Source organism: Podarcis erhardii (assembly GCF_964252035.2).
Source record: "Podarcis erhardii genome assembly, chromosome: 1".
Classification (NCBI taxonomy): domain Eukaryota; kingdom Metazoa; phylum Chordata; class Lepidosauria; order Squamata; family Lacertidae; genus Podarcis; species Podarcis erhardii.
In genome coordinates, this window is record NC_138497.1 from 49,471,425 (window position 1) to 49,485,257 (window position 13,833).

The 13,833-nt window shown below is 38.3% G+C and overlaps 1 protein-coding gene across 4 annotated transcripts in view; it reads right to left on the reverse strand.

Annotated features, from left to right (window-relative positions):
• PALS1 (protein associated with LIN7 1, MAGUK p55 family member) overlaps positions 1-13,833 on the reverse strand; it is a 51,983-nt gene that overhangs the window by 14,059 nt on the left and 24,091 nt on the right. For all 4 annotated transcript variants that reach the window (XM_081855875.1, XM_081855877.1, XM_081855876.1 and 1 more), the window contains 4 exons: positions 9,147-9,355; positions 4,903-4,980; positions 4,119-4,265; positions 692-853 (listed from right to left, as the gene is read on the reverse strand). In XM_081855875.1, the coding sequence (XP_081712001.1) occupies positions 692-853; positions 4,119-4,265; positions 4,903-4,980; positions 9,147-9,355 (596 nt within the window). The remainder of the gene's footprint in view (positions 1-691; positions 854-4,118; positions 4,266-4,902; positions 4,981-9,146; positions 9,356-13,833) is intronic.

The following is a 13,833-nucleotide window of genomic DNA, read 5'->3' on the forward strand; positions in this document are numbered from 1 at the left end:
CTAGGTAATGTTAAAATAAAGTCAGATGGTGCTCCTAGGGCAGCACAATTGGAATTTACTAAGGAAATGAAAATGACACCCAAAGCCAGGATGATGCAGCTTTGTAGCTGAAGCCAGTCCATGGGAATTATTCAATTCAAAGCTGACTGGACAAAAAGGACATGGAACCTTCTGGAGTGCCAGGTTAAAAGAAGAGTTGGACTTTGATCATTTCCTAGTATGTCCTAATACAAACTTGGAACATTTCCTAATAGGTTCTGGCATATTCAGGAACAGGTGGTGCAGAACAATCCACATTCTAGACATAAAAGTCTCATACAATTATACATAGCATTCAAGTAATATAATCCTAAATACTTTTATAAAGCCCTGCTTATATAAAATGTCTCACTCCTAGGACTGCACTCTGCTACACCTCTGGGAAAGAAGCATTTCAGAACTGATGAGCAAGTATTAACAACCCTGCAAGCTGCTACCATTTGTGCTGAAGGCAATTTCAGAAGGCTGTCCTCCTCTGACCTTTGAAACTGTAACAAGACATAGGCTGTCTGCAAGGTATGCAGGGGTCAAACATTTTAAGCATAGCTGCTGGCAAAACATATCAAAGTCTGAACTGGAATTTAACAAATTTAAATGCACAAGTCGGATCATAGTAAGTAGCAGAATACCATGAAAGCAAGGCTCAACATACCAGTAAATCAAAAACCTCATTAACATCCTTTCCACGAATTTCAATTCCATTAATTTCCAGAACTTCATCACCTTCATGCAACAGCCCACTCTTCTCTGCAGCACCTCCCTTCACTATTCGACTAATGATGACTGAATCCATTTCATTGCGTACTGTAGCGCCCTGCATAATTAAAAGTGATAATTTAAAAGTGTCATAAATTTTCTATAATTGTGGTGCAGTGGATAAAGTAGAATTGGGAAGACACAGGTTCAAATCCCCAATCAGTCTTGGGTCAGTCTATAACTCTAGTCTAACTCACTTCATAAGACAATGTATGCTGAATACTACCCTGAATTCCTGATGGGCAGAGCAGAAATATAACCAACATTAAATAACATTTCTGAAAATACAAGTTCTCTACAGATTCTAAGGAATACTGTAATTCTATAGTTAGCACATCAGAGAAAAGTCTAAGAGAAGACAAAAACAACAAAATGAGCCTGAATAAGCTTTTCTTGTTTTGCAGGGAGGCACAGTATCTAGCTCATCAAAACATATTCTTCCCATTTTTAGTTGGGATTTTGAAAGCTTATCTTAATGAATTTTAATTATTGATTTACACTGTTTTTATGATGCTCTTATATTGCTATCTTGTTGTGCTTCTAGATGATATGGCATTTAATAGATTTATTACTGTTATTCTGGATTTGTTAGCCACACACATTGACATTTGAAGAAGAGAATGTGAAATGATCATGCAATCATTATTAAAAACATTTAATGATTGCAATTAAAGGAACAAGACAGGGAGGGTCTTAGCCTTACCTGCAGCGCCTCATGTAGTAATGGTGCTGTTAAATCAAATCTGTGCTAAGGACTTTGCCTTGGGTATTATGTTGTAACCAATCTTTTTAAATTACAGAATGTGTTACATTAGCATCAATATTTGTGGCTCAATGAGTTAAAACCTGCCCTTTTGTTGCTATATAGCCGTAGTCAAGGACAGTTACCCACAACGTTGGAGGGGGATAAGGAAAGGATCATTTCATCCCCATGAAGTGACATTTTATTATTCTTTCTGATCCACAACACCAGAAACCTTGTTTAGGTGGTGATGAGGGTTGAGCCATGATCAGGTCCTAGTGGAACTACCAAAAGGTGGAGCCTAGGCATGCTTGCTTATTGATCTTTGTTAGGAATTACCACATGGAAATTCTGAAATGCATAAAGCAATGAGGAAAATACTAGTGTATGAAGAAACACAGTAGGACTACCAAATCTGTATCTTAAATTCGAAATACTGTAGCTTCAGCCACTGATCAGATTTGAGAGGTACATTATGGAATACAGGAACAGGCAATTAAGTTCAATTTTCCAATAAAAACATCATTCTACAAACAGCAAAAATGAAAACCACCACCTAGGTCTTCCAACAATAGGATATAATTAAATTTTCAGCATAGCCTGAGAACATGAGCCATCAATTTCATGTTCCATTCCACAAAATCAGTGGTACAGTAGGAGTGCTACAAATTAATGCTCTTGCACTATAGTTTACAAGTGGAACTGCAATTGATCATCTATTCTCCAAGAGGTCTACTGCTTCTTAAAGCGTTCATCTCACCTTAAAGTGCAGGAATGAAATAGTTATGTGGGCACATTCATTCTCTCAACATTTTTGAAGCTGTTGCTTCTCAGACATTTTAGTGGTGTGCATGAGGAAGATATGATTTGTGGCTTGGGGAAGTATGTGCATGTACAGTACATTAATAAACCTTTGACAACCCAATCTCTTTGCCAGCTACAGCGTCCTCTCCTTGTCAAAAGTGTCAAAAGCTGGAGAGTTAGACCTGTTACCACTGCTGTTCAAAGCTGCTCCTGAGTGCATTGTCATTTAAAAAGCAACACTTAGTTGTGCTATTTCACCATGGAAAACTGAAAAAAATTGTACCATGGGCTGTCTGTGCATGTACATACAGATTCACATATAAAGAGTGAGCTCTAAGCAATGCTTTGTACATTGTGAAGGGAGGTAAGCAGGTTAAGGAAAAATCTGCCTAGAAACTTGAACTCCTTTATTTGTAATCCAAGATGGCAGGAAAAGGGAAGGCTGGCAGCAACATCTTTTCATTTTTCAAAAAAGAACTGCAGATGATGGTGACTGTCATGGGACATTGCTCTATATGGAGGGGGGAGGCAGATCTCTCTTCTCCTCAGCTTCCTCCCTTTCTGTTTATGGGGGGGGGGGCAAACCTTCCCATTTTTTTTCTAGGAGAATATAAGGAAGAGAGAAGATTCTGAGGAAAGCCTCCCACCCTGTACCTGTATTCATTAAAAAAACAACAAAACAGAGGTGCAACTGCAAGTTGTCTTTAGAGTAGATATTATTTCACCTAAGAGGCTACCAGGAGCAGCCAGATCCTGTGATTCTCTTTATTAACAGTTATCCAGTCTGATTTGGTACCTTTATGTAGAGCACAGCCACAGGTTTTTAGAGCTGTGTGCTGAGACTTTATTCAATAACAACGGACAATGGAGAATATGAGACATTTCCAGAAGTGGTGAGAAGGGTGTGGCTGGAGTGATGTCTTAATCGACTATGAATAGATAAGAATACACTGAGGACCATAATGTAAGATTTAGATAAGATATATATATATATGTGTGAGATATTATATCATACAAGATTATATCTTGTATTTCATTTGCAGTTTGAAATTTTTGTTTCTATATACTGTCATTGCTATCCTCACACATGAACACCATAAAAAACCTTTAAAAACCCACAATGTAAGGATACTGCTTTTACTCCAATTAAGAACTGCTGTTTTCAAGGGGAGCACTAAGGAACCCCTGAAAATATGTGTAACTGTTTTATAAAAGCAACAGCACAGCTGAATTTTCCCTCATTAAAAACCTAATTGAAGTGTGGGGGCTAAGGACATTTAGTTCCAGGAAGCAATTAATTAGTTGAGAGCCAGTGTTCCAGCTGTTTTAGATCAAGGGAAAGGAGAAAAAAACAACTCTGAATCAGGAATGTAGGGCAAATAATAAAGAAAGGAAGGGTACCCCTAAACCTCATTCATCCTCTTCAGGGTAATTCCTCTTACTGTTCACCAACTGCGCATTTTCCCATCCACATTTGCAAAAATATTGCGATGCTCCTCATAAGACCGTCCAAGGTAAGAAAAAAGATGGATGCAGACTAGGAAAATATGGGAGGAGTACAAACGGATCACAGTGCCATGTGGGTCAACTGTACAATTTCATGAAGGAGGCATGTCTGGGATCACCCTAAGAAAAGGTATTTGCACCTGTCCTTTCTTATATCTGAGTGTGTCAGCATTTTTTTTTAGAGAGAATGTGCCACAGAGATCAGACCAAGTAATACAAGAGTACTATGGTATTCATCTTTTTATTGGCTCTCTTGCCTCAGTATACTCACCAATGGAATATCTCTAGCCTTTTCAATGCGAACTATTTTAACTGTCTCTCCTCCATACAGACCTACATTCTCATAAATCTTTTCATCCGTCACTGGCTCTGGTTGCATTTCCTGCTCAGCAACTTTATCATGAGCCAACAGCAGTGCCTAGTGTAAAACAAACAGTGCCATTTATAGAAAGTGATATTCACACATTAGAGGTAATTTATTATAAGTGGGACACTTTAAAAAATCCAAGCAGATAAAGATTCAACGTGCAGGCTATGGTCCAAGGCAGTCATATCATACATGTTTTCTCTTGCTTTCAGCGTGGATGGGTAGCTACATAACAGAGCTATAACCAAGAATTATGGTTAAATGAACAAAGGATTGTGCTTTCATAAATGCAGGCTGTGACTATTAATACAACAGAAAATAGCCGTTGCCCATTTGTTTTCGTTTTAATTTTAATTGCAGTTGTCCTGTGAAGGTGTAGCACTTGAGGCAGCTGCACATTCCTCATGAGATATTTGACTCATACCTGTGTCTTACTGGCAAAACTTCAAAATAGCAGGATACACACATAGCAGAGAACCTATGTAGCTTGAATTTTGAAGTTTTTAGTCAAAAAGAAAAGCTACTGTTTAGGTGTGTTTTTGCAGCATGCAACTATTATTTCTTTGAATCAAGACCATGGAACTTTACTATATTAGGCATGAAGAAAAAGTCTGAAATTTACAATACATAGACATTAAGAAAACAATGGAAATGTTTTTTCATTTGCAAATAAACAGTTTATTCCTACCTGAATATGAGGGGCATTCAATAAAGAATTAAGTTCCAATCCATCTTTCTGATGGCTTGGCTTCAAAACACTCTGTACCTGAAACACAGGTGAACACCAAAAATACGATGATGTCTATTATCCTACCCCATAACACACACAAACACCCGAAATAAGTTGCACAGTAAGAATATCTTTCCAGAATTAAAAAGGGCAGAACTTCATGTTACGTAAACAAACACTGGTTCCCAAACCATTTTCATAGACTAAACAACATACAGACACTTTTAAGAGCAAGAGCGAGTGAGAGTGTTTAACCCTTTCTTTCAACCACAATTATTTTTCCTCTAGCTAGGCCAGTCTGAAAATAGGCTTGCAGAGTGAATACTGGTGAGAGGGCAGGGCTGACAGGGCAGAGCTGAACATCCCCTCCTGCAACATCTCCACTAAACATCTCTCCACCCATGGATACATCTAATTCTACAAATATGAGATTCCAACCTTGTGCTTTCTGATAATGTGTAACTCCACCCAAAGCTTTGTCTGATCTGCCAAGTTTGTTTTTCTATGAGCTGATGCTGATTTTTCTATATAACACTTTATATCAGATTAAAAAAATAAAAATAAAATAATAAAGGAATGGCTACACAAATTTCTATTTTGACAGAGATGCATGAGATAGAATGCACGAGAGGGATTCAACATAGCACTAAGGAGATTGCTCCATCATTTCTGCTTGCAGAGATGGAGCAATCTCCCCTCTCCATCTAAGCATGCTGTTCTGAGGGTTCTCCTGATTCCCCTGAACCAATTTGGGGGGGCACACATGGGGAAGAGAGGGGAAAAGCCCTGTTGTGCTGGCAGAAGTCTTTGAGTGGTCTTCTGTTAGTGGGACTAGTTGGTTGAATCAGATCCTCAGTATTCATAACATTTTCATTGAAAAAATATTCACGATTGAGGCTATGAGACAGGCAAAATAATTTCAAAGAGAAAGGATGTCTGCAGAATATACAGATCACACTCATTTCTGTACTTCAAAGTGAATGATGTTTCCTTCAAAACCAGTGTGGCACTAGCTTTGATCCACCATCAATACCTTGTTAACAGTAAAAATAAAAAAGGGGGGGAGGATCAGAAACTGAGGTGGAACAGCAAAAAAATGTGTGTGAATATTGGGGGACATTTGGCACTACAATATTAACTCCCATACCCTGGAAAAGTTAATTGCTTTACAGACTGACATTCAGATCTGTAAGGAGTCTGGCTTAAAACAGGCTGAGTCAACTGGGCAGTTAGGATGTACAACACAGAGGCCATGTGAATGCGTGGTTCAGAGATCCAGGGATCGGGTGTATTTTTTATTCTGGGCGGGGTTGCACTTTCCCTGAAAGAACAAGTATGCAGTTTGGGGTTTCTCTGAGAACCATCATTGTTACTTACTGGAGGTCCATGTAAGTGCAGTGGCAAAGAGCATCTTTTACTAGCTCTGGCTGGTATGCCAACTACAATTCCTTCTGGATGATTACAGTTTAGCCAAGCCACAGTCATGCTGGTAAACTCAAGATTAGACTGCTGTAACAAGCTGTCCATGTGGGGCTGCCCTGAGACTTGGTTTGGAAGCTGCAACTAGTGTAGAATAACATGGGTAGCTTGCTTATTAGCACATCCTACTGCATGCATGTAACACCTCTCCTGAATGAACTGCACTGATTGTCAATTTGCTCCCAAGCCAAGTTTAAAGTTCTGTTATTTACATAAGAGCCTAAAGAATCTGGGAACCAGTCGACTAAGATCTTCAGAGAGTCCCTTCCATGGCCTGCTCTGATCTATCTAGCAACAACCAGGAAAGGGCTCTCACTACAGCTGTGCCCGTGTTGTGAAATAGTTTCCCCTCAGTAATGTGTTTCTGCAAGCAATTAACAACTTTTTTGTTCACCCAGGTATTTGTAGATTGTTGAGTGCTGGATTGTTTACTCTCCATTTCATGCATTTATTATATGACTACTTTTCTGCATATTTTTATTTGCTTTAATGCAATGTTGTTTTAAACATGCTGTACACCGCTTTGGTACGTCATGTGAAAAGCAATATAGAAGTGCTTTTATAAACAAACAAACATTTCTTCCTTAGAAATGCTAAACAAACTGTCACTTAGAAGGTCTACTCTATTATTATGCTATGGGGTCTAGAATTGTAATATCTTGCCAATGTGCGACAGAGCATTCCATGCCAGAAACTACTTTCTTGAATCTTGCATCAGCTGATCTTTGAGGCTCAACACTCAGACTATTTCCCCCTAATCCTAGCCCTCAATTTTGCCGCGTTTAACTGGCTTTAAAATCAATGTAATTAAATTTGATGTTCAACAGCTATTTTTATAACAGAGACAGAGTGCGCCACATTATTTTAGGGAGTTAATCTCCACATAAATTCCTTAAGCCTGCATGCTTTGCTCAGCCTCCTAATTAAATTAAAGTTTCAGAAAAATAGATAAATAATATTTTCCTTGCCTTATTAAAACTACCTTTTGTCCGTAACAACAGTGAGGAAATAGTTGGATTGAGAATTATCCTACACAGTACTCACATTTAAGTAATAAAGCAAACAACATACTCTATTTTGAATATTAGTCAGAAAGTACAAGGAATGCCTCCCAGTAGGGCATGTGCACAGCATCCATGCACTTATCCAAGCTATTGAAAATACTTTCTTATGGCCCTTTTTAAAAGGAAAACTAAAAAATGAGGGCTCTTCTGATACAGACATAGATCTCAAATTAAGCAGCTGGTCCTATTTTCTTGTGGTATTGAACATGAAAAAACTTAGGATAGTTATTGTTACTGACCCAGGTTTCCATAGGGACTCCATAGGGACTCAAGGTCTCATAGGGACCTTGCAAAGTAGCTGTTCAAAATAGACTGTTCTTAAAATTGCAGCCATATTTTCATTAGAATATTCGTTTTCTTTTTGTTATAAGACAAGGCATCCTAATAAATGTTTGCTCAAAACTGTAAGCAATTCAAATATAACAGAATGCACAGTATGTGTGTCTGAAAAAATAGAATCTCAACAAGCAAAATATATTTTAGCCTGAAATGCTTTGAATACTTTACATCTATTATATATTCTAAATATTATTGTTATTATTTTAAAAAATAGTATTAATAAAGCCATCCACATCTCAAACATCCCAGGAATTCCAGATGGCAAGAAGCAATGTAAACATTCAAAGTAGCAAAATAAACATATAGGCTGTTAAAGTACTTTATATAACTGGCTAGTCCAAAGTAGCAGTAGTTGTCAGTCTTCTGAATATTAGCAGAAACAAAATCCAATTCATTCTACAGAATTTAAGTTAACAAGACTCACTAGCTGATTTGTTGAGGTACTGAATGAACTCAGATCTGTGCCTGCATGTATATGCAATTGCTTTGCATTTGTAAAAATTCCATGTGCAGTGTCTGCTACTATCAGCCTAGTAGTAACAAGAAAAGTGGACATTTACTGCCAAGTCCATGCTAACTTTTGCTTCGTTTAGTAATTTAAATGTGTTAGAAAAATAGAACAAATTGCCAGAAGTGGTAGAAACAGAAAAGGTAAGGCTTGCTTCAAGCACCTATTTAGGTGATAACCAAAACACTGGTTTGTTATAGTAAGCTGCTTTATCTGCAATACACTTTCTTTTTTAGAGGCTATTAATTTAGTAAAAGCAATTCAATGCTGAATAGCATACCATGCTGATGTTATTTAGTTTTTGGCCAGGATCTTATGAGCTACTTTAAGAACATGCAAGGGTTTGGGGGTTTACAGTGAAACTTTAAACTATTTCTGAGACCAGACTACCACTCCATACCAAAATGTGCTTTTGGGAGACTCCTTAGGTAATTTGAAATGAGATATGGTAGACTGCTGTTTAAGACACAACAATAATAAGCTCAGTGTCCATTTCGGCATGCACAACTAGTCAGATGATCCTTTGGGTCCTGGGTATTGAATTGTATCCGAAGTACAAAGCCTAAACGAGGAAGCTTGCAGAAGAACAGAGATATCTTTTAAATCAATTAGGATACTGAACACTGTTGTCTGCCATCTTACATTTCTACTTCTCAGAGTCTGAAGTTATTTTCTTCTGGACAAAGAAAACAGATAGTAATACATGCTATATGCTGGTTCCCCTCCCCATTTTAATGACATAGCTATTACTGGCAATTTGAAATAAGCTACTACTAGTTTCATTATTGGATGCAAATGTACACTATACATACCTCTTGTGCAAGCTCTTGCGCATTGGAGATAAGTGGGTATGGTGGACTGGTTTTGTTCATATGCACAGTAACCGCATTATGTATTTTAAATGCATTTTGAAAGTCGGTGTTTTGAACCAGCTGTAAAATTAGAGCTATTTCCTCTTGGCTTTGGGGATCTACCAGGGTGTGCTGAACATGTTTCAGAGATGATAGAAGCTCCTCAACTTCTAAAAAGAAAATTGAAATACATTACTTAGCCTGAATATATAAGGTAAATGAAACAAAAAAAGAAAAGCCTCATTCTGAAGAACTGGTTATGATATAAGATGAAAGGCACAAATAGAAGAGCAAGGCTTTGCAGGAAAAATATTAAAACTGCCCTTTTCAAATTATTTTTGCTATTATAAATATTGGGCTTGATAAACCTAAATTAACAGTGGTATAAAATTATTATTCAACAATGTATCTTTTCTATGCTTTTTAGCATATTGCTTCAAGTCATAATTAGTGTCCAATAAATTCCAACATTAGTATGGTAAGATCAATGGTTGATTACACAATGGCCCTGTTCATACATCACAGTAAAGTTCAGATGTGTTTTAAATGTAAATGTACTTAATTACTGCAATTCCACATCACACATGAGTTGGCTCCTAATGAAAAGGCTTACAAAAATCAGACAACTTGCAAAAAAACCTGTGGCTGCTTGCTTTGCTATACAGCAGGGAAAATGCTAGAGCTCCCAACTGAGCAAGATTTAACCCTCAGTCATCAGCTGATGTGCAGGGAATTAAACTTTGCTGCTTTGTCTGGAAACAGGTGCACAGCAAAGGCAAAACTGAACCCTGCCCTCCTGGGCATCAGATGACATGCACGATATCAGCAGATTGACAGGTGGACATGATTTTGGAAAAAATAGCCTCACTGGCCAAACTGGACCCCCTGGGGGCCAAGAATGACCCATGGGCTAGAGGTTCCTCACCTCTGCACTAAACCACAGTGAAACTTTGGCTTCACATTGTCGCTTGTTTGGAGTGCAAACAAAACCCTATTTCAGATATAATGCTCAGTCAGGAATTGTGATTTATTTCTCTCATGTAATACCAGGGAAGAGCAAAACAGGAGAGTTCATTGTGTTCATGGTAAAAAAACTCACTGTGGTTTGCTGTGATGTGCAAGGTAAAGGTAAAGGATCCCTGGATGGTTAAGTCCAGTCAAAGGTGACTATGGGGTGCGGTGTTCATCTCACTTCAGGCCAAGGGTGCTGGCGTTTGTCCACAGACAGCTTTCTAGGTCATGTGGCCGGCATGACTAAACCGCTAATGGTGCACGGAGGACCATGACAAGTGCCAGAGTGCACAGAAACACCGTTTACCTGCCTGCCACAGTGGTACCTCTTTATCTACTTGCACTGGTATGCTTTTGAACTGCTAGGTTGGCAGAAGCTGGGACAGAGCCACAGGAGTTCACATTAACAGGAGTTTTATTTGATGTGAAAATAAGGTCATCATCACCATTATGAGTGTCAGAGTTTCTGAACTTGCATCCTTCTAAACCTATACTGCCTTCTCAGGTGGCAAAACTTGACCCTAATAAACTTGCACAGAAGGATGGGAGGATAGCCTTGCATGCAGCTATGTGTATGCAGTCTGCTATTGTGTGCTTGTGTAGTAAATCCAACACTGGCATTAAGAAGAAAAGAAGCCACATACAAAGAAGCAACTCTTTCTGAACTCCCTTCTCAAGTCATATTGGACGTCAGGGCATTACAAGGGCAGTCACCCACATTAATCCAATGTAGATCACTAAGGCTCCACAATCAAGAAACAGTCTATGTAGGTCTTGTTTGGTAGTAGCAGCACCACTTGTTTTAGGATCCTATTCCTCCCTGGAACTTCATGCCACTTCTTCTGGGTGTCCCACACAACTTAATTCAGAACCGTTCACACTCATGAGACTGTTTTTCCTGAACAGGAAGGGTTCATAACACCACTGTGCTATATACTCAGATGATTACACAAAGGAAGATAAATTATGCACTGTTGTCAGTTCTGTGGATATAAAAGTCACAGCTTTCTTATGGCTTAAAGACAAATAGTTTAATTGTGGGGGAGGTGGAGTAGAGGATAAGACAGAGATAGCTCTATCATTCCACAACACACACACACACACACACACACACACAGCCTGAAACATGAAAGGAAAAGAGAACAGAAAACGAATTCTTGAGTTGTGAACTTTCATTGGAACATAAATGATTTTTATCTCATTTTGTACTTTGAAAAGTAGTAAAGATTTGCTATCATTCTTTAGAAGGGTCTCAAAGTAAGTAATATCTAGACACAGGTGGCATGCATATTTTATCAGAAACATTTAATGTAAGTCAACATAAAAAGTCACCAAAAGACATACTCTATTGGAAGTGAATGACCTGGTTCATATGTCACTTTAAACCATAGGATAAATTCTGATTTAAAGTCAATGAGTTTACCATTGTAGTTTGTTGGGAGAAAAAGAAACCATGAGCACAGGTTCACATATTGTGGAAAGAGAAGCCTCTGGTTTGTTTGTTTCCTAGCACACTAAAGAAAGGAGCAGGGGAGGAGTGAAGCAGAGTCTTTTGAGCTAACTTATGGTTTAATGTGACATGCAAGCCAGTTTAATATGTTAATATGAATTGATAGGCAATTTGTACCCATAGCTGCAGTGTAAGTTTAACTCTGCAGAAACATTTCTCTCTCCCCGCCCCACCCTCAGAAATTATTAATACACATGTGATGGGTACATTAGCCTGCTTAGCATTTTGCCTCTTCTGCACAACCTCCTCCTCCCAACAAGAACAAGGCTCTTATAGCACTTCTTCTGCCCCTGTATTCTCTCTCTTCCAGATATGAACTCTGGCAGCTCAAAGAACCCAGAACAGAGCATGAAGGCTGCCCCCCCCCCCGAAACACACACAGAACGTGTTGGGGAGGGGGGAGAATTTTCCTTAAGTGCCACCTCTCCACACAAAATATGAACACCTTAAGAGGCTAAAGGAGGACCGCAGTAAGAGTGAATGTTGAAAAGGTAAAAGATCAAAAACACCCCACTGTTCTCATACAGTAAAGACAACCCTATTCTATCTCGGCTTCACCAACAGCAAAATAGGCATTACAAGTTTAATTCTAGATTTGGTATGTTGGTCTTAAAAATATAGATACATCACAATAACTCCCATTTTCTAGCTAAAGTGATGAGTCATACATTAATATTAACTCCCCACAGCTTTTCACAATTAAAAGAAAACATAGGCTGGCACAAAAAGTACTACAAATGGTATTCTGTATATGCACAGGAGCTTTTTAGCTCTTCTCTCATGCTGACAGTGGACAAAGGTCTGAAGCAGAGTAGCATCTCAAGAAGTACAAAGAGCTTCTGGCAGAAGGAAAAAGCTGTCCACCCTTCCTCTCCCAAACTTGAACAGAACATGGTTTACTCACAATAAAGCAAGATTTCTTCTCAATACTTTGGAACTGTTACTGTTACCTTATGCGATACTCTATATTTTCTGATTTCAGCAGCAACAGGGTAGACATCCAATGTGCATATCGCTCAAATTAATACCAGAAAATAAACAGAAGTGCAACTAAGGGGAGGATTCTTTTTCAACATGACAGGAAAGCAGATTTGAAGGAGGCAGAGGAAATTGTGCTGGGTCATATTAAATAAATGTTGAACTAGGCATCTCTGAAGAATAGGACAGGCAATAATATATGCCTTGCTCTCTGAAGCAAATTCTTATTTGGGAATATCACTAGTAATTAACAGGTGAAAGGACTATTTTCTTTTGGAACTTTACAACCCAAGGCAATGCATGCATGATTTAAGTATGACAAAATCTAAAAGCAGCTATATTTAAGGTAAAAAAAAGAAATGAGGAAGAGGAGGGAATAGTTGCAGGGTTGTTGTTTTTTTGCTTTCTTCCTTGACAAACAACAAACTATAGCCAACTTGCATCCTGAAGAAAAATACAAATGCAAACAGAAACAATAGTCCTGTGTGAGCATGTGTATTAAAAATGCAGAATCACTTATGCTTAACATGCAGAACAGTATTACCGTATTTTTCCATGTATTAGATGATGTTTTTGACTCAAAAATCGTGTCAAAAAAACTGGCGTCGTCCAATACACAGATACTGGCATGGGGGAGGAGCAGCACACCCGCCTGTTGGTTGGCTGGAGCGCAACTTCCTGCGATGCCACAGTGTGAGGGAAACGATCTAGGGAGTGTTTCCTGCCCGCAGCTGCATGGGGGGGAAAGCTCAACAACTTTGTGCCATCTCCCCTCATTTTCTTAAAACTGAGTCCCCCAAAATGGGGGGCGTGTCTTTTACATATGGTAGTCTTATAGATGGAAAAGTACGGTATATCAACGGGTGAAGTGTTTGATTTATTCATTTCTGATTTTTGAGGAAAAGTACTCATATGACAAACTAGTTAGGGAAGGAACGATGTTAGCAAACTGCCACATTCCTGGGGTACAATAGCAGTTATATGCTGCTCCTTTCCAAATAAAGTAAAGTAAAGTAAAGTAAAGTAAAGTAAAGTAAAGTAAAGTAAAGTAAAGTAAAGTAAAGTAAAGTAAAGTAAATAAAATAAAATAAAATAAAATAAAATAAAATAAAATAAAATAAAATAAAATAAAATAAAATAAAATAAAAA